The sequence below is a fragment of the Dermacentor albipictus genome, chromosome 5 (assembly GCF_038994185.2).
Source record: "Dermacentor albipictus isolate Rhodes 1998 colony chromosome 5, USDA_Dalb.pri_finalv2, whole genome shotgun sequence".
Classification (NCBI taxonomy): Eukaryota; Metazoa; Arthropoda; class Arachnida; order Ixodida; family Ixodidae; genus Dermacentor; species Dermacentor albipictus.
The window spans coordinates 24,696,359-24,717,729 of record NC_091825.1 but is presented as its reverse complement, the minus strand read 5'-3'; the positions used below and the strand labels follow the sequence as shown (position 1 = coordinate 24,717,729).

General features: G+C 49.1%; 1 protein-coding gene across 1 annotated transcript in view; it reads right to left on the bottom strand.

The window, feature by feature from the left end:
* Positions 1-3,289: 3,289 nt before the first annotated feature.
* LOC135898230 (uncharacterized) overlaps positions 3,290-21,371 on the bottom strand; it is a 516,585-nt gene continuing 498,503 nt past the window's right edge. Inside the window, exon 10 of the mRNA XM_070539355.1 lies at positions 3,290-3,552. Within this exon, the coding sequence (XP_070395456.1) occupies positions 3,406-3,552 (147 nt within the window). The 3' untranslated portion in view covers positions 3,290-3,405. The remainder of the gene's footprint in view (positions 3,553-21,371) is intronic.

Here is a 21,371-nt window from a genome sequence, read left to right as displayed (position 1 = left end):
GAGCGGTAGACAACGACATGTCACTCATTATTTCGTAGTTATTTCCACAATTAAGATATCAACAAACACCACTGCCTTATTTAACTTCGCGGTTCAGAAACAATAGGTTGTAACCATCAAGATGCACAATATCACTAGCATCACTGCACCACATTTCAGTCATCATAGTGACCATGAAACTGAAATTATTCTAGAAGTGCGCAAAATTCATCGCTCGTATTCCAAGCTCATTGCATGTTAAGGTGCAAAAAAGGGCTGATGCAAATTTTCCTTTGATAAGCGAACAGAAGTCGCATGGTTTGAAACATTGCCCAAGCATAACAGGGAAAGAGCCTTCGAGTACATTTAGGGAATACGCGAAGGGCAGTACTCTAGCTCTGCAGGACTTTTTAACCTCCGTGCGATCTGCGGGAACGACTTTCTGCCTTGTAAAGCAGAATTTTGCCCATGTGACGCCAGGCAATCTTATAGTAATTAACTATGGCCCATTCTTTCGTTTGGAACTACAGTTCTCTTTCCCTTTCTGAGATTTTCTCCGATAAACACAAAAACTCTATCTTTCTTCAGCGCCTTACTTTGTGAAAGCCAATAGTCTCGCTCTTTCTGACGGAAAAAACTAAAATTATTCTAGGTGTTGTTTGGCGGGCAAGCGACGCAGTGCGGTGACTGAATCTGCAGTGAGCTCACTGAGCGTTATCTGCCGGGCAAATTATTTGATGCTGCTAAGCAGCTTTTCATTTCTTTTCGGGAAGTCCATAAATCTCAAAGTTTAGACGCCTCCTTCTCCACTGTAGCCTATTTAACTCCACGCAGAGCTTCTCCACCACTTCGCTGTAATGTCTCTCTTCAAGCCCAGGTGGCCCCTGTTATTATAATAATGATGGGGTTTTACGTGGCAAAACCACTTTCTGATTATGAGGCACGCCGTAGTGGGGGACTCCGGAAATTTGGACCACCTGGGGTTCGTTAACGTGCACCTAAATCTGAGTACACGGGTGTTTTCGCATTTCGCCCCCATCGAAATGCGGCCGCCGTTGCCGGGAGTCGATCCCGCGACCTCGTGCTTAGCAGCCCAACACCATAGCCACTCAGCAACCACGGCGGGTAGGACCCTCTTATTCAGTTTGTATATCTTTTGGTTGACGCTTGAGTACCTCCAGGATTTCATCATACATTGGTGACATCAAAGTAATAGAGGATTCAGTTTCATCAACCTTTCGAGACAATGTGCCCAAAGCCACGAGCTTCGCATTTGTGCTGGGAAGAGCTACCAAGATATCAGCGTCGGCATTGAAGTTTTTACCGCTGACTCATCTGAGCCTTGCAGCTGAGCATGGCGGACCCTTCCGTGCAGCCTGAAGCGATGGTTTCTTCACTTTAATGGAAGCAGCAGCCACTCCTGTGCATTTTCCTGCATGATGTTTATTGTTACATTCCGTACCACTCTGGAAACCAGTTGTCGTTAGCGTGCCATGGCAAGCCAAGCATTATTTCTCCTTATTAGGGGACATGTTTTCATATACCTAGAACTTCGAAAAAGTACAAATCACCAATGGCAGCAGCGAGTCAGCAACAGTTACGCAACGCAGGAAAAAGGGAGAAAATTCTGCCGAATAGTTAGAGGAAATTCAGCCGATTAGCTCACGTCTTTTTGTCGCTGCCACTACTGCCAAAATGATGCGAGACGCTCGGTACACCTCCGCGGGAAAGTTCCGTCAAAACACGTCGGGAATCACGGGTGGGCGGTTTGGATGTGAAACATTTCTTTAGAAACTTTATATATTTTCAATTTTTTTTTGTAGAATTTTAGGGTCACGACTTTCAGTGAATTCAATGAATCAAACCTAGTACAGTTGCACGCATAAATCAAATGTCGTGCGCGTGCGTAACCCGTCCTTGGCTGTGGCTTGCAGCAGTGCTTTGTAGCAGGCGTGCTTGAAGAAAGGAGGGGCGTTCCTTGAGCACTGCACTGTTGCAGATAATACAGCCCATACGCGCACGTCCTTCCGTTCCCCTGCCGCTGCTGCCAATCATGTTATAATCTATTTAAAATGAGTCTTGCACTTGCGCTCCCATTCATCACGACCAACACGGCACGCACGCAATCTTCGGAGAGGCAAATATTTTGCACGCTATGCGCTTTTTCGGTATTGGTATTTCCCCCGCGACACCCCAAAATAGAAAGACTTGCCTGAATTTCACTGTCCTGGTGATAGATGTCTTGAAGGTGTTTGCACATGTGTCACTGACTTCTTTTCCTGTGCCAAATCGCATTTCCCATAGGTTATCGGTAACCTATTGTTTCTTCAAAGGCGTGGCAATTAATTTTGACTTACACTATGTTGTGTCGTGTGCACCTACCGGCCTGGTCCTCGCACAGGAGTGTAGCTGAACTAAAATAAAAAAAAATAAAGCTATTCTTGAAGCTCAGGTCTCTCTCAAAGTGGAACTAGATGGATCGGCTTTCGTCGTGAAGGCGTGCAGAACGAGCCCGCCAGGTTGATTGCCTCAAAACCCGCTGCGGGAAAATTGTCCACCCAGTAGGAACGGAAACGTAGTGCATAGAAGAGGGCTGCAGATGAACACACATGGGCGCTGACCATGAATCTGCAAGGCCTACGAACACAGTCGGTGGTGGCGCTCATCCTCTTCTTTCGGGTCGTCGGGGGTACCGGCCGCGAAAACAGCGGCGGCAGCAGCAGCACGGGCAGCAGCCGCCTCCTATTTATGCCCACTGGAGAACAAATGCCTCTTCTAGCGATATATATTTATACCTCCAATATTGGTGTCGTGACCCAGCCGATTCCATCTTCACCCTGCAAACTTCATCCTCTCAAAGAAGCCATTAAAGCGTCCCATTCTCAATCCCAGATAGACCAAGAAAGCATGCGCTTTTATGGACTTCAACTACGTGTCGCAACACATTCGAACTATTTTTCCAAGTTTATACCCATGCTAAAGGAAAGTTTCTTTACCAATTCGCAATAACGAAGTGAACTTGTTTCGTCCATTTCCCAGGAAACTGGAGGCACGCAAATATGATGCACCCGTTTGTACCCAAATGAACCCCTTAAGAACCTTTTGAAGCAGTTAGAAACTTTACCATTTTTGCTGCGGAGCGGAACCTGAAATGAACTGAAAGAAACGTTCCACAACGTCCCCGTCATTAAACATTCGATAATTTTATTCCCAACTAAAAGCCCTACTCACCTATGAATTATTTGAACTATTATTGGATCCATCTTATTTAAGCATTTTCAGAATTATCAAATGAAATGTGAAGCCGACATCATTGGATGCAGGTATCTTGGTAATCTGCAGCGAACAGCGTGTTTATTTCACTGCAGACAGCGGGGAAAGCAGGGGCAGCGGGTGGTCGCTTGTGAGCAGTGGCGGTCGGCCGCGTTACAAATGCAAGTACCGGCTAAGCGTCTTAAGCCGTTGAAAGGCGCCCTTGCCGCACGCGTTAGTGTAGTCGTCGAAGTCGACGTCATAAAGTGCCAAGCCATGCTTTTTCGGCAGGTTTCCCACTCGAGCGAAGAACAACTCCGTCTGAAAAGAAAACAACGATCGCAGTTTTGATTGCGATGCTACGTAGGGGCGCTATAACCTGAAGCTATGCCAAATTGCTGCCATTACATTTCTGACACTAGCGCTCCACAAACGGCCAGATATTTCGAGGAAACCCCACTTAATGTGTCTGTCATGCGGCGTCAAGTAAATGTGGAAATCTTCCCATTGGACATGACGTGTTACAGTGATTGCACCTGCTTAGGCCTATTAGAAAAAAAAACAACATTACCTTCGATTCTACGCTTCTTTCGGCAATGGCCCTCAGTCATTGGACAGAAATTTGGGCTGTGGCAGTTCACCCTTTGTCACGCGGTGCTATAAAATCGCGAGAACTCACCACATCAAGGTGACGTGTACGCATTAATGCTGCCATTACTAGGCCAATCAAGACTATTTTTTTTAGAGTAGCCGGATAGTGCACCGTCCCAAATTAAATAAAAGGTGGCTGCCCGCTGAACACTCCGGAGCTGGCTCTTCGCACCTCCCGAGGAGAATGAATATCTTCGCCTGTAAAACGTAGTTTTCTGTGGCAGTATAACGTTGTAAAGTCTTTTTGGCGTGCATATGGGCTGGCACTACCATATTTTCATTGAGGATGTGTTTTTGTGGCATTTTTAACTTTTAGTTCCACGCCGTAATGATTTTGGACCAGCCATCCCAAGTTAAGAAAGAGGAAGCCGACCAATCGCAGACGTTGGCATCGCCCTGTTCGTCTGAGTATTCGCTTTCACTATGGCAGCCTGGATCCATCGAATTGCTCGGCACTTCTGCACGCTCCTAGCCTCTTGTCCGCCAACTAAATAAGACAAACCTCTCAAGGCAGGCAACCTTCTTCCTTTCAGAACATGTAAAAGTGACCTCCTATAAATGACGAGAGGGCTCATTGGGTTGTTCAAAGAACGTTGCTGGTAACCGCCTAAGCTTGCGTCCGCAGTTACGTGAATTTGATGTCAGGACATCAGAATAAAATCAGAATGGAATAGTTTTGCGTTATACGGCCCCTAGTGGCAATATTTAGCCGCAAGCCGAAAAAGAGGCCAAAAAGAATTTCCAATGGTGCGAACTAATTCTCAAACCTCTGTCGCGATTCTTACAGGTACTTTCAAATCAGCAAAAGCAAAATACGTTTGCAGAAAGCATTTTCAGAATAAAAATATTAATATTATAAGTTGGGTCACAATTACAAGTACTTAGTATGCAGGAGGTCCCATAGTCAAAGAATGTATCGGGACCTCCTGTACAAAAACAGTTATTGTAGTTAACATCTAAAAGCAACAACAGCATATAATAAGGAAGTATACAAGCAACAAGAAAAGAACGGTTATATAACAAAATACATGATTGATTACAAAAAATAACAAGGTTTAGCATATCTCATGGTAGCAGCAAAATTGTGCGCGAACAAAATACCAGCAGTTTATCTACAACAACAAAAGAAAGAAAGAGGAAGAAGAAAAAGAGAAGAAAAAAGCGAACCATGACCCACTACAGTAATCCTTGTCGTTAATCTGTCAATAAAATATGCATTTTTAGTCCTCTTTTAAAATGTGATAATGATCTTGTGTTTTTTATTGTGAAAGGAAGGGTGTTCCATATTGATATGGAAGAGAATTGTACAGTCTGTTTACCATAGTTAATACGGATTCTTGGTAAAAGAAAATTGTTATTCAACGCAAATCTGGCGGTACTATGAATCATCAGGTTAGATGGCGAAAATTATATCGATGGTAGGTCATTATTCACAAATCTGTAGAAAAAAAAATACCTAGGTTGTATTTAGTGAGTCCAGATATGGTAAGAATGTTATTCTCGTGTAGTAGGGAAGTGGCATTAGAAAAGTGGGGGCTGTAAGTAATTATTCTTATGGCTCGGTTCCGAACTGTCTGGAGAGATGCAGTACGAGTATTATAGGTGTTACCCCAACATATTATGCCATAAGTAATCTGAGAGTGGACGAAATAGTGGTAAAGTGAGAGTAATGTGGCACGTGAGAAGTAAGGGCGTGTTTTAATTAAGATGCGTATACCATAAGCTATTTTCTTTTTTATGTGAGCAATATGAGTGAGATATTTCAAATTACAATGAAGTAGAATACCAAGAAAAGATGAACATAAATTTGGAGCAAGGCGGTGAGAACCGGAAGTGATAGGTGGAATGGATGGTATGTTTCGCTGATGAGAAGAGAATACAACAAATTTAGTCTTAGTTGCATTAATAGATAACAGGTTAACATTACACCACCTTAGGATATTTTCTAAGTCAGCATTTAACTTATTAACGAGAGATGAGATATCTTTATGAAATGTGAATATAGTGGTGTCATCTGAGTGCAGAATGCATTTTGTGGAAGAAAGACGGGTAAATCATTAATATAAACGAAGAACAGAAGCGGCCCCAGGACAGATCCCTGGGGCACACCAACATTAGTAATTCGCTGTCTAGAATAAGCGTTGGAAATGGAAACAACTTGAACTCTGTTATATAAGTAGCCTTTTAGTAGTGAGAGGGCAGGCCCACAAATGCCAATAGCTTCGAGCTTCGAATAAAGGATATTATGATTTATGCTATCAAGTGCTTGCGTTAGATCGATAAAAACTGAGGCGGCGAAAAATCCTTCGTCGATTAATTTTTTTAGTTTATCAGTAAGATGAATAAGTGCCATCTCTGTGGAATATCCGTGGCGAAAACCAAACTGGCATGAAGAGAGAATATTAAATTTGGAAAGGTATTTCGTTAGCCGTATTTCAATTCTTTTCTCAATAACTTTCCCAAAGAATGGTAGAATGCAAATAGGTCTGTAATTATTTAATAATGAGCTATCGCCTTTCTTAAAAACTGGGATGATTTTGCCACGCTGAAGTTCAGAAGGAAATAAACCAGTCTTGATAAATAAATTAACAATAAATGAAAGTGTATCTGAAATTAAGTGCGCAATTAATTTAATGTTAGCAGGGTGGACCTCAACAATTCCAGCGCTTGTAACTTTTAGATTATTTATAACTGTAGTTATTTCTTCCGGCGTTGTAGGAAATAAAAAGAATGAATGAGGTAGATGGTTCATGCTGATGGTCTGTGTAGGGGAAGGTAAATTGTTAGGAAAGAAAAAACTGCTAAAAGCCTCAGCCATATCTGCAGGGGAATTTAGCTCGACTCTATCATTTAAAATTCTGGATAGTTGGTTTAGTCGTGTGTTCCTGTTTAAGAAAGAGTTGACAATCTCCCATGTCTTTTTTACTGTTATTAGACGCCTGTAAAATTTTTTGCTCTAAATACAATCGCTTAGCTGATTTTAGTTTACAGGTAAGAGTGTTACAGAAGTTTCTATATCGGGCACGTAAGTTCATGTTAAACGGTTGCCTTTTGGTTTTCCTATATAAGTTATCCCGTTTACGCAATGCTGTTAATAACTGCTGCGAGATCCATGGATTGTGAGAAAATGCTACAGTTTTTTTACATTTCTTTTTGAAGGTGAACGGCCGTAGGTATGATATAATACTTGAAAAAAAATGCGGAAAATTCTTTCTGTGGGTCGTTTAGTGATTTAATTTCAGACCAATTTGCATTAGCAACAGCAGTTATGAAGCCGACTTTGTTCAGAACGTCTTTAGTATGTGAAAGTGGGCAAGGTCGTACGTTGGAGTTGAAGCGTAAGAGCAGGGGATAACGGGGGACGTTTTTTTTTTCAATTCAAACGAATAGTTAGGCGTGTGAAAATATCCATACGCATTATTAAAGAAATTATGCCTTTTAACGCGTAAACTTGTTGCTCTCACGGCATTTATGTAACATATAGTTAGATAGCAACTGCAATATACCGCTATAATTTCGGATTCACATCACAAATACCTTGTCAAAGAGTCGTATCGCTAATGAATAAAGCTGGTTCATTTGTCACGTAAAAATTCACCGATGATTAGATACTCCAAGATGCGAAATTTGAGCGGAACTCTATAAGCGTTTTCATTTCGCGATGTCTTTGCTGACCGTCTGTATTGTGCCGCACATTCCGAATGGAGCGAAGAGCGGCGCGGCTACCTCGCTAATCTGGAGATTGCGAAAACCAGCGCGTGGGGGACTCCCGGCCACGGTTCGCAGGGGCCGCCGCCGACAGATTCCCCGTACGAAGCACTACTCTGGCGCCATCTCGCAGCCATCATCCCCGCACTGCGCGTTTCCTCTCACGCTTTTTCCATACCTTTCTTCGCTTTCCAACCCTACCGCTACGGTCTCCTTCCCGCATTCCCATCGCGTGTTTCATAGCTCCGCGTTCGCTTTCACGTTTCGCTGTGCTCGTCCGCTCGCCGCAGGAACGGGCGCCTAAGAGCTGCGGCCTGAAAGTACTCTCGTTACTTCAGTGTATCTGAGAATAAACGTCTACAAAATTTTCTGGCCGAAAGAACAGAGATTGATACGCTGCTATCCCACAAGCACCGACTTTATCACAATCCTTCAGTATTCACATTACCCCATAACAAACAGGCCCGTCGCATCTTCTCCCGATCAGATAGCCCCTTTAAAACATCCCCGCTTCAGCCCTACTAAGCTCCTGCATCAGTCGCTGCGATTTCTTGAGATCTACCATAAGAATAAATTTCCATTTGAAATCGCTTCCGAGAACAACAACGGTGTATTTTTATTAAACTGAACTGTTCAGTGCACACCGACACGCAAGAAGGTTCTGATTAGTTGCATTCGCTTTCTATTCATGACCGAAAATTGTGCTTTTGTATTGCACTGATATTTCCCTTACCTGGGTGTGGTCTTAGTATCAGCGTGCCTATTTTGCGCAAATGTTTTGTTCCTTTTAACTTGCGGATGCTATGTATAATTTTCATTTATTGTTTTGTGTCTTTCTGACCGCATGCAATGCCCGTGAAAATCTTTAGTGTATGTGAGTACAAAAGACAGTTGTTCCATTGCGTAATTCACTCTGAAAACAAAGCCATTCACCACATCATCGGCAGTGATAGTACAAGTCGCTATTGACATAGTTATACGAGTACCGTCCTGTGTGCGAGAAGTTTATCAAGACAGCACAAGCAGCAGCAACCAGCACTAGCAGCAGCTTCGATCAGGAAAGTCTGAGACGGTTTGCTAGACAGCTTTGCTATGATACTACTCCTCCTCTTCAGCCTGGCTACGTCCGTGAACGGGTGAGAACGACAGGTCACTTTCAAAGCAAGACGAGGGCTACGCCACAACTCTCCCCTCTTTTCCCCCTTCTAGTAGACGAGTGGCCGTAGTCATTCGGGCAGTGGTATCGCTGTTCTTCCTGAGCGTGGTGACGCATCGGTGGGTTGAAGACGCTCGAGAGCGACTGCGCCCTTAGTGCCGTTTTGATGTGTGGCGAAAAATGTGGTGGCAAAAACTGCCTGACCAGTTGCGTAGCTAGGTCGTCTGGCACCCGGGGCCCATAGGTTTTCTGTCAACGCCCCCCCCCTCCCCCCCCCCCCCCGGGTGTAGTCGAGGAAGGCGAGGATATCGACAATTTCCGGGTTTCAGCACCAGTGCAGCCGCCCTGGATACCGCACACGTTCCCCGGGTCTCCCTCTCCTTCGCCTTCTTTCCCAGAGATCGCGAATGCAGAACGCATACACGCTGTTTTTTCTGCGCCAAATAACACAGGGTGCTGCACTAATAACTTCTGATAAGGGTATGTGCACATCTTCTGTCAAGACTGTAAGGCTTGGCAGCCAATACAAATGCCGCATCGCGGAAAATATGACTGACGTCACAAGTAACAAAAATAGCTTCATAAAGATTTAATTACCAATTTTAGTGGCAATATTGCATTTGCAAAATTAAAGCCCGATGCATTCATATCTTGCCCAACAACGTCTTCACAAAAATCGTCGTAGGCACTATGGCACGCAGTATTTTGGCAGTGGGCAGCCCCGAACGAAAACGATAATTAAATTGTGTGTCAGTGACGCTGATCTCCCCACCCTATTAGAAAACACCACCTGCCTTCCTGCGGCGCGGGTGCCAATGCTATGACAATGATGAGTTCTCTTCATTCTGATCAATAAAGCCTTGCTTTTATTTGCTGCTACACGGACAAACGTGATTATCCGAGCTGCGGTACCACCACAAGATTGGGAACAGAATCTTTAGACCAGATTTAGCATGCTTCGCGTCGATTCTCGGCTTCACCATAAAAAAGAAGAAAAGAAAGGCCGCGATGAAGCCCGTGCCAGCGAAAGCTTGCACTACTGTTGGTCTGCAGTCGCAATGGAGAGAATTGAGGGATCAAGGTCACTGGTCCACTATTTCATATTTCTTTCGTTGCTGCCATACTGGGCGCCGCCCGCAGTGCCCAAGTACTGTAGGTTGTAGCACCCAAAACGATTTTCTTTAATAAGTTTTTCTTGAGTTAATAATATGACTGAGTCCGCAATCCTCGAATTGAAGTGCTTCCTCTATAAGTACTAACTAAGTGATTATTCAGGATATGGTTATTACTTATCTGCCATGTTATTCACGCTACCAAATTCCTAGTAATCACAGACACATAATGTCATAGAATATCGGGAAATATCGTTACAAAATTCACCTTTTTTAAAATAAAATTCTCTGTATAGCTGACACAGACATCGTACTAGTGACGTGAAGTCCCACAGCATCAAAATGATAAAGAAACGGTTAGCTAGGACTAGGAGAAAGACATTTTATTCAACACCGCGAAACTGATAAAAAACTAATGCAACGATTCAAAATCGATAAATAGAACATTGTATACATATTGGTGATGCACAAACCTTGGTGGGACATCGAGCTTTTTGCACTAAAGTAATGAGAGGTAAGGACAAATTTCCTTCAGAAGTTCTTTTTCCGACACTTCGCTTCTGCAAACTCATTAATTGCAGTATTAAAGTTTATATTTTTTCGTGTTCTTTTTCTATGATCAGTATCGCCAAGTTTGACAGCCTTTCATCACTCACAGTGGAGCGCAGAGACGTTTTGGTCAGCTTTAACTTGGGAAAAGTTCCTTTCACATAATGCAACTGATACGCAGATGGTGAGGAACAAGCGAACGATAACGGTAAGATTGCGGAGGGACTCAAAGAAGTTCCATTTGGCGATAAATTCCAGGAACTCCAGGCAACGAGTCTGAAGACGATCCAGAGAATCCCATTCGCGTCTTTTGACAGCCGCACTTGTGCAACGTCGCTCTCAATGAACGCTTCGCCGTAAACGCCAGCGCCGGGCGCGCTCGTTGAACGCCCTCTTACTGCTGTCTTTGTTGGTCATCGCTGAGCGTTCTAAACCGAAGAGGGACCCACGAGCCTCAACGCCTTACAACGCCTGACTGTGTGGTTAGCAACGCCTGCTCCCAGTATGAACGCATGGCATAAGCGCACCCCACGTGAAACGTTCCGCTAAGGCGAGTAGTTTAGCGACTACTTTGCGAATTACATTCCAAAGCGAAAGTTCTACTGGGCGCGAACTTGCGATTTCACCGTGGCCGTGCTCCGAGGAGGCACATGACGTCACATCACATTCCTCATCGCTGCGTTCGCCTTCGCTCTCTTCGCGAGCTGCGACGCGTGTCTGATAACATGTTGGAGGATTGAAAAGAAGAGACCACAGTTGAGGCGGCAGAATGGACGGCGACAATTCTGATAAGCAGGAGGAGGCCTGGAATCGACATCAGAACGACATGAAGAGGAAACGAATCGCCCAGGAAACAGACGAGCAGCGCGCCGAACGACTGGCTAAACGCCGCAACATAGCTAGAAAACCAGACTAACCTGGACTTGCTGTCAAGATTCATCATCATCATCATCATCATCATCATCATCATCATCATCATCATCAGCAGCAGCAGCAGCAGCAGCAGCAGCAGCAGCAGCAGCCTGGTTACGCCCACTGCAGGGCAAAGGCCTCTCCCATATTTCTCCAACAACCCCGGTCATGTTCTATTTGTGGCCATGTCATGGCCATGTCATTTGTGGCCTGTAAAGATTAACCAAGGCTAACCATGCTATGCCTTAGCTTTCGCTACGTATATCCTCGCCATAGCCGAGCTAAGCCACTGCCAATGTTTCTAGCCCGCACATTCGTGCAATTATTTCGTGGGGCGTTGATAGAGCGGCAGCCGACAATTCTGACGTGCTACGCGTCGGGTACATGAGCTCGAGCTACTGGATACCGGAGCATTCTTTGGCATTTGCGCCCAGTAAAGCCGGCGGAAAGAGGGATGTCTTCAGACATATATGACCGCTGTGATAGCGCCGACAGGCGTCGTTCAGTGTTTGTTATCAGAAGCGGATAAGCAACCGCCAGCGTGTATAAGAAGCACGCGCTGTTCCGAATAAAGCATTCTCTGTACCGGAGCCCGTTGGTCTTACTCGTCCCGCTGCGCGCCTGGGTGCGTCCCCGCCCGCACGTAATACACAACCCATGGCGACGAGGGCGGGACCGACGCAAGTGGCTTCCCGGGACCGTGGCGGATGCTGACAACAAGCGCGGCAGGCAACCTGGCCAGGGCGGCGGAACCTCGAGGAAACGGCAACATGTCAAAGGTGGGAAGAATCGATTGCTTTGACGAGAAGGCCGAATGTTTTGACTCGTACGTGGAACGGTTCGAGTTGTATGTGGAAGCAAATGAGGTAGCCGACAGCAAGAAATTAGCCGTATTCTTGACGGTCGTAGGACCGAAATCATGCGAAATACTGAAAAACCTGCTCGCACCCGATGCGCCGTCCACTAAAACGTACGATGAAGCTAAAGCGGTTCTGAAGAACCATTACAGCCGCCGGAAAGCCATCGTAGCGGAACGGTGCAGATTCAACCACCGCGTACGGTTTGAACAAGAAAGCGTGACAGACTTCATACTCCAGCTGAAGAATTCAGCCAGAAGTTGCGCATTCGGTGAGTTGAGTTTCTTGGCCAAGCCTTGAGAGACAGGCTCGTAGCGCGGCTGCGACGCGCGGACACCCAGCGGGAGTGGTTTGCGGCTCACGCCGGGGTTTTGACCTTTGAAGGGGCTTGCGAAGTTGCTCTGAACCGCGAAATGACATCGAAGCAGTAGCAACAAATTAAGTCTGAGGAAGCAGCTCGTCAGACGGACCTGACAGCGGAAAGCAGGCAAATAGGCAAGCTCTCAGGCCAACAACGCCCGTCAGGGAGAACCGCAGGCGAGGAGTCGCGACAGAGCTAATAGAATGTTTCCGATGTGGAAAGAACCACTCGAAAAGAATATGTCGATACCGCAGGTACAAGTGCCACAACTGTGGCACGCAAGGTCATCCCAGGACGATGTGCAGGTGGACAACCGAACCACGCAAAGAACTAAATTGGGTGGACGACTCCATGGAAGAATCGGATAATGATTTGCAGATTTGTAGTATCGCCAGCAACAAGTCCGCGTATTATGTTACCGTGGATGTAGAGGGCCACAACGTGACCATGCAAATAGACACGGCCACCTCAGTGACGGTGATGCCAAAGGCAATCTATCAGCAGAACTGGCCGCACCTGCCCCTGGAGGCGGTGGCTGATCCGTTAAGAACGTACACGGGCCTGCTTGTCCCAGTTCCTGGTTCGGTCGACGTGCAAGTAAAATACAACAAGCAGACTTGCGTCCTTCCCCTGATAATAGTCGATGATGCAGGAAAGCCATGGTCATGCCTATTGGGAAGAAACTGGCTGAGTCGACTAAAGGTAAATTGGAACGAAGTCGCTGCCATAAGGACAGGAGACTTTGTCACTGAGCTGAAACAGAAATTTGCGCCTGTTTTTTCGCAGCAGTTAGGACCAATTTCCGGGTGCAAAGCACAAATACTAATAAAACCGGACAGCAAACCCGTGTTCTGCGGAGCACGTAAGGTACCTTTTGCTCTTGTTGAACCAGTGGGAAATAAGCTGGATACTTGGGAGGAAGCCGGCGTCGTGAAGCGGGTAACACGGAGCGATTGGGCAACACCCTTGGTCGCTGTGCCAAAGGATGGAGGGACAGACGGCCGGTTGGGTGGCGACTATAAGCTCACTGTGAACCCCGTGCTGAAAACAGAGAATTACCCGCTTCCGCTACCAGAAGACTTGTCCGCAGCTTTAGAGGGCTTCAGTGTTTTTTGTGTTTTGGATCTTGCCTCTGCATACCAGCAAGTTGAGCTATGTGAAGACTCCAAGTCTCTCTTGACGATAAACACGCATAAAGGGCTCTTCCAATACCAGCGTCTGCCCTTTGGCATTGCAAGTGCTCCGGCAGCATTCCAGTCGCTTATGGAGAGAATTATCAGTGGTATTCCTCACGTAGGATGCTACATTGATGATGTAATCATTGGGGGTACCACCACGTCGGACTGTCGCAAGCAGCTAGAACAAGTACTCCAGCGGTTTCAGGCCCACAATGTAACTATTCAAGAGAAAAAATGCAAGTTTTTTCAAAGGTAAGTTCGGTACCTGGGCCACCGCATATCTGCAGCCGGAATCCAGCCTTTGGGATCAAAAGTTAACGCAATTACGGCTGCGCCAGAACCCTCAAACGCAACGGAATTGAAATCATTCTTGGGCATGGTGACCTTTTATTCCAAGTTCCTGTCGAACTTGGCGACCGTGGCAGCACGGCTGTACGCTCTTTTAAAAAAAGGCCTGCGGTGGCACTGATCCAAAGAATGCGCTGCTGCTTTCCACAAAACAAAGAAGCTGCTCACGTCGAGCCCAGTACTCTGCTACTACAACCCAAAGCGACCGCTTGTACTGAGTTGCGATGCATCCCAGTACGGACTAGGCACAGTGATTTCGCATGTGCAACCAAACGGGGACGAAAGGCCCATTGCGTTTGCCTCTCGAACATTATCGGCAGCGGAACGCGCGTACTCGCAAATTGAAAGAGAAGCGTTGGCCATAATATATGGGTTGAAAAACTTTCATTGATATCTGTACGGCCATCGTTTTACGCTTTTCACGGACCGCCAGCCATTACTCGGCATTCTAGGTGCCTGCAAGCCGACACCAACTTTGGCCGCTGCGCGCATGCAACGATGGGCGCTTATCTTGGCGGGATATCGTTACGAGCTTAGGTATCGGAAAGGGTCCGAAATTGAAGTGCCCGATGCGTTGTCGAGATTGCCACTTCCAAGTCAAGCAAAGGATATAGAGGCCGACTGTTTGGCAGTTTTTGAAACGACGCCGCTGTCAGCCACACATGTCGCCAAGGCTACCAGACAGGACAAAGTGCTGTGCAAGGTTGCTGAACTTACGCGTAGTGGATGGCCACTGCGAGTAGAAGCCGAGCTACGACCATACCACACCAGACGAATGGAACTATCGCTAGACCAAGGATGCGTGACATGGGGTAGCAAGGTCGTTGTTCCGCCCAAACTGCAAGAATATGTGTTGGCATTACTGCATGCTAACACCCTGGAATAGTCCGAATGAAGATGTTAGCTCGCGGCCTAGTGTGGTGGCCTGGGCCTGACGCAGCCATCGAAACCATCGTGAAGAGTTGCAAAATCCGCCCAGCAACGCAGAGTAGTGCCCCTTTGGAACCCTGGCCATTTCCCGCTCGCTTCTGGCAAAGAGTACACGTTGATTTTTTGCGAGTGCGAAGGCGCTTCATTCTTGCTGTGTGTTGACTCTTATTCGAAGTGGATTGATGTCTTTCACATGAAGTCAACAACGGCCTTGAGCACCACTGAACGGCTTCGTACCCTCTTTGCTGCATACGGGTTGCCGGAACAGCTAGTGTCAGATAATGGCCCCCCGTTTACGGCACGAGAGTTCAATGATTTTCTCGAGTCATGGGGAGTGCGTTACACGTACAGCCCACCTTATCATCCGCAGTCTAATGGAGCAGCTGAGAGGTGTGTGCAAATAGTAAAGAAAACCTTGCGTAAGCAACTACTCCATGATAGCGCTTCCGGCAGCCACAGGACGCTACGAGAACGCCTAGACCATTTTTTGCTTGCCTATCGGACAACTCCATGCGCAGTAACGGGCCGCTCACCAGCCCAACTGTTTCTAAAAAGGGCACCGCGTACAAAGCTGTCGCTGCTAAAGTCATCATTTCAAGAAGACATGCTAAAGGAGCAACAAAAGTCCAAGGCTCAACGCGACCGAGGTCGCTCTCCAAGGCGCTTATTCATGGAAGGGGACCGCGTCTACGTTAAAACGGTCAGAGGGGAGAAAACAGCGTGGACTGAAGGCCGCATAGTGAAGGTCATTAGCCCTGTGATGTACTTGGTGGACACGATGAGCAAAGTGCATTTCGTTCACGTTGATCATCTGCGTCTGGCCAGTTATTCCCAGCACGCAGATACGTCTACCCCATGCCAGTCATCCCAGCCAGCCATTCCAGTGCATCTGCCGTATGCGGTCCCCCAGACAGTCCCGGCGGGTATGCCCGGGAGCACGACGGGTGTGCACGTGCGGGACCAGCCCATGGAGGGAGACCGTGGAGGGAGACCGTGACCAACCATGGAGGGAGCGAATGGGTCAACGAGAGTATCTTCAAATAAATCCTGAGGATGTGGGAACCGTTCAGCCCACGACCCCCACACCAGCACGGCCCCAATGCCAGACACCCGTTCAGCCCACGTCACCCGAGCCCCCTGCCGTACCACGTAGAAGTTCACGACAGCGGCACCAACGTGTTCGTTACGAGTCGGAGGACTTTCGCAAAGGAACTTAATTTGTGGGGGAAGGAATGTGATAGCACCGACAGGCGTCGTTCAGTGTTCGTTATCAGACGCGGATAAGCAACCGCCAGCGTGTATAAGAAGCACGCGCTGTTCCGAATAAAGCATTCTCTGTTTCGGAGCCCGTTGGTCTTCTTGCTCGTCACGCTGCGTGCCTGGGCGCGTCCCCGTCCGTACGTACGACACAACAACCCCCCCCCCCCCACTGGGCCCTTGCACCCGGGGCCCACGCCCTCCCCCCCCCCCCCCCCCCCGCCCTCCCGTTGCTACGGCACTGTCCGTGACAAGAAAGAAACCGTCGCAACGAGGTTCAAGATGGCGGCGATGTGCTTATACGTGGATAGAACAGTGCGCGCAAACATTTCGGCGCAGACATTTAAGAGGGTGCTTTACTCGGGCGCAATTCGAATGCGCCTATTCAAATGCATGTGGAGCGCAGAAACGCTTTTCTGAGTTTACCGCTGGGCTTATTCTAACGTATTAGTAGCATTTCAGAAAGTCAAATCCTAATAGGTGTTGGAAGTGAATATCGATTTCGGTGCCGAATGTATCGTAAAGAAATCTTAAAATTTGGTAAGCTTGAAAGACAGAAGCACGAAGTTTGCACATTCGTAGCTCTGCGCTGAGGACACATATCATAGTTGTGTAAACTGCATGCTATGCGTGCGGAAGAGTGGGCCACAGAATGGACGTGTGCCCGGATCCTTCGAACACGATCTGTCGAGGGTGCGGAATCTCCAACCCCGCCGAAGACCACTGATGTGACCCGAAGTGTGGCCTGTGCGGAGGCAAACACCTGACCGCGGACAAGGCCTGCAAAGCCCGCTTCAAGACACCCTACGTCGTCCGCCGGCGACGCTGGGAACGACGCCGAGCAGAGGAAGAAGACGCCGGGAGAAGAAACCAAGACAAGAGAGGTCCTGCAGGCGGACCCCGCCGTAGCGCCTCCAAACAACGGGGCCGGTCACACACGCCAGGCCGGAGCAGCAACAACAGTGGCGGCGGAAACGGCCGCCGGAGTCGCTCCCGATCGAAGACACCATCCGGGGGTGGCAATGGCGGCGGCAACCGCCGCTCGCGCTCCCGGACCAGTTCGAGATCCGGGGCCAGTTCAAGGTCCCGGAGCGAGTCAACCGGACGCCGAGGGATCGCCGAGAAAAAGGTGGGCTGGACCAACAGGTCTCCCGTCGCTCGAACCAACAACACCGAGTTCCCACCGCTCATTCCCTCCCAACCCCTTAACTCACAAGCGAATCCGCAAAAGGACAGTAGCGAAGTCATAGAACTTAAGAGGATCATAGAGTGCCAAAACGCTCAGATCCAGGAACAGAACGGCCAAATACGGGCGCTTATGAATAAGATCGAAACGCTGGCGAATAACGGACGCTCGGCAAATGCAAGCCCTCAAAACAACAATACGGCGGCCAACAACGCCGCAGGCTTGCGCATATTGTCGCGGAGGGACCCCCCCTCGCCCCGCCTAGGGCGGGCGGCGGGAGAGGCTGGGGTTACGCACAGTGCATCAAGTAATCAAGAGGCGATGGACGCCGAAATTAGCTTCGCGAGAGGTGAGGAAGCGGTGACCGCAGAGACCGCGACCACGGCAACGACACAGATCCCGCGAGAAGGAGAGCTGACGGCCATTTTGGCTGCAATTTCCCAAATTAATGAAAGGCTAGGCAAAATGGACGCCCGACTCGAGGCTGTCGAGAGTCAGTCTCACGCGCGATCGGTGAAGCACAAGCGCATAGTGCCAAAAGTAGCCTCAACTTCGGTGAGGAACCGCTTCGCGTCCCTGAAAAAGGAGCGGTCCGAAAAAATCAAAGGCGCGATCGCGAAAAGGCGCAATCGACTCGAGACGTCCGGAAAGGATGATGCAGAAGCCAAGTAAGAAGCACAAGAAGAAAACCGGGGGGGATACCACAGTAATTTACCAATGGAACTGCCGAGGGATTCGCAACAAAGAAGCGGAACTATTATTACACATTGACGGGCAAGAAAACAAGCCCGATGTAATTGCTCTACAAGAAACAAACGGGAAACCAAGACTCCCGGGGTACGTCACTTACACGGACCCCACGGAGAACGGGACGGCGGTGCTCGTCCGCAGCAACGTGGCGGCAACTCAACATGTCACGGCGCAGGGTGGGTGCGAGCACACGCTGGTCGAAATTCATGCTAGAGAAATTGGCAGCTCGGGCAATTTATTTGTAATGAGCGCGTACTGCCGTCCGTCACAACGGCAGTACGAATTTGACCGCATCGTGAGCCAGGCGAAAGGGTTGGCGGGGACCAGGCCTCTCTGATCCTCGGCGACTTTAACGCCCCTCACACAACGTGGGGCTATAAGTTTCAGTCCAAGAGAGGAAAAGCATTGGCGAAAGCAATGGAGGATCACGAGATGGCCCTCCTGAACGAGCCGGACGTATCCACCCAGAAAAGGCAACAGTGCCGCTAGGGACACCACACCAGACCTGTCGTGGCTATCGGGCACGCTAGACGTCTCGTGGAGAAGCGAAGAAGTGGACCTGGGGTCTGACCACAGCGTGATCGGTATCACGATCCGAGGCTCCCGATATCGGGCTGTACTGGGGACGGCGCGGATCACGGATTGGGACAAGATGAGAAAGTTTACCCAAGAACAAGAAGAGGCATCCGAGGAAGAAACGGGACAGGCTGACAGACAAAGGACCTACACCGATTGGGCGAGGGACCAGAAGAAGGCTCTAGATAAATTTATCCAAGAAATCGCAACGACGTCGCAGACACCGTACGTGGACGCCAGACTGACCCACATGTGGGCGGCCCGACACTCGTTGACGCGGCGGTGGAAACGTCAGAGACACAACAGAAAGCTGGCCAAGCGCATAGCAGTCTTGAACAAACAGATCGCCGAGTACGCGGCCAAACTATGTAAGGAAAATTGGCTGAAGACCTGCGACGGCCTACAGGGCAAGCTCTCGACGTGGAAGACGTGGTCTCTTGAGGCATCTGATCGACCCGCTGAGTAGCAAAACTGCGACCAATCGCAACCTCACCAAAGTATTGAACACGTACAAGGCAGACGGTTGCAGGCTCCTGGAAGACCTGAAGGCCAAGTACCTAAAGACAGAGAAGGGCCAGTACCCGGTGCCCGAGAAGTACGAAGGACCCGACAACGAAGAACTGGACGGCCGTTTACCATGATGGAGCTGTGGACAGCTATAGATGACAGTAACAAGAGAAGTGCACCCGGCTGGGACGCCATAACTTACAAATTACTCGGTAACATGAGCGGTACAGCGGCCCGCGGCCTCCTAGAGCACATTAACGAAGCCTGGGAGAGCTCGCAGTTGCCGAAGGAATAAAAGGACGCCGAGGTCCGCTTCATTCCAAAGCCCGGCAAAGCCCTCACGATAGACAACATGCGGCCCATCTCCCTCACATCCTGCGTGGGGAAGGTGATGGAGCGCATGGTCCTTCGCCGGTTGCAAAAGCACCTCGAAGAAACGGATCAGATGCCAGAAACAATGTATGGCTTCAGGCAACATCTCAGCACCCAAGACGTAATGATCCAACTTCACGAACTGGTCGTCAAGCCGGCAACGAGGCATGCGCCGCGCGGGATACTCGCCCTCGACCTGAAGGGAGCGTTTGACAACGTGTCCCACGCGAGCGTGTTGCAGAATCTAAACAAAACCTGGTGTGGCAGAAAGACATTCGGCTACATAAAAGATTTTCTGTCAAACCGAACGGCGACCATCAGGATAGGGGAGGAGAAGTCGGACCCTGTCGAGCTCGGCGATAGGGGCACCCCTCAGGGATCGGTCTTGTCGCCCCTGCTCTTCAAACTGGCCCTGCTGCCCCTGCCAGGTCTACACAAGCAAATCGAAGGCGTGGACCACGCGTTCTACGCCGACGATATTACGCTGTGGACGGCCCGAGTCGGATCCGATGCCTGGATGGAGGAAGTCTTGCAGCGGGCGGCAACGACCGTGCACGAGTACGCAAAGTCTTGCGGACTGAGCTGCGCTCCCCAGAAATCAGAGCTGCTCATGATCCAACCGGGAAAAACCAAGAAGGAGCTGCCGCCGAACGTGATTATCACGATCGCCGGAATGACCATCAAGCCAACACAGCAGATTAGGATTCTCGGCCTACTACTTCAGAGCGACGGAAAGGCACAGGCCGCCATCACAAAGATCAAGACTACATCCGAACAGATACTTGGTATGATTCGGAGGGTATCAAACAGAAACCGAGGCCTTAAAGAGGACGATGCCATGCGCCTGGTACGCGCGTTCTTCGTGTCGCGGGTTACCTACTCCGCCCCGTATCTCCAGCTGACGAAGGCGAATAGGGACACCCTAAACACGATGCTTCGTAAGGCAACGAAACAAGCACTGGGCATACCCATATACTCATCCACGCAAGAACTGCTAGACATGGGGGCCCACAACACGGTGGAGGAGCTCATCGAAGCCCACCTCTCTAATCAGAGAATCCGGCTCAGTCACACGGAACACGGACGAGCCGTCCTACGCAAGATAGGATGGCAGATCGAGCCAGTACCCATCAAGACGGCCCTTCCAGAAGACTGGAAAATGATAATTCAGACAAAACCCCTTCCCCGGAACATGACGCCGGGCAAGGACGATGAGAGGCGCACCGCGCGAGCCAAAGCCCTAGCCCGTAAGCTGGAAGAGAACCCCAGGGTCCTCTACGCGGACGCCTCGCTCCGAAAACACAGTGACCGTGCAGCCGTGGTGGTTACTTCAAAGGAGAGGCTGATCGTCAGCGCGTCCCTGAAGACAACAGACCCCGCAGTTGCCGAAGAAGCGGCCGTAGCCCTCGCACTCGCACAGCCGAGCGTGGGCACCATAGTCACCGACTCAAAGACAGCCTACAGAAGCTTCCGCAGGGGGGTAATCTCCTCCGCGACCCGAGCCATTCTAGCCAAGCACAAGCCTCCGGGAAGAGCCATAGAGCTCATATGGGTCCCGGCTCACTCGCAGGTAGCAGGCAACATCATCGCCGACTACCATGCCCGAGAAATGTCAATCCGGGCCGAGCACGAGCCGGAAGAGCTACCGCACCCGGTTACCAGCTTTCGCGACATTACCCGGATGTACCGAGAAGAAAGGTGCAGGCTGCCAGAACCGCACCCCAAACTCA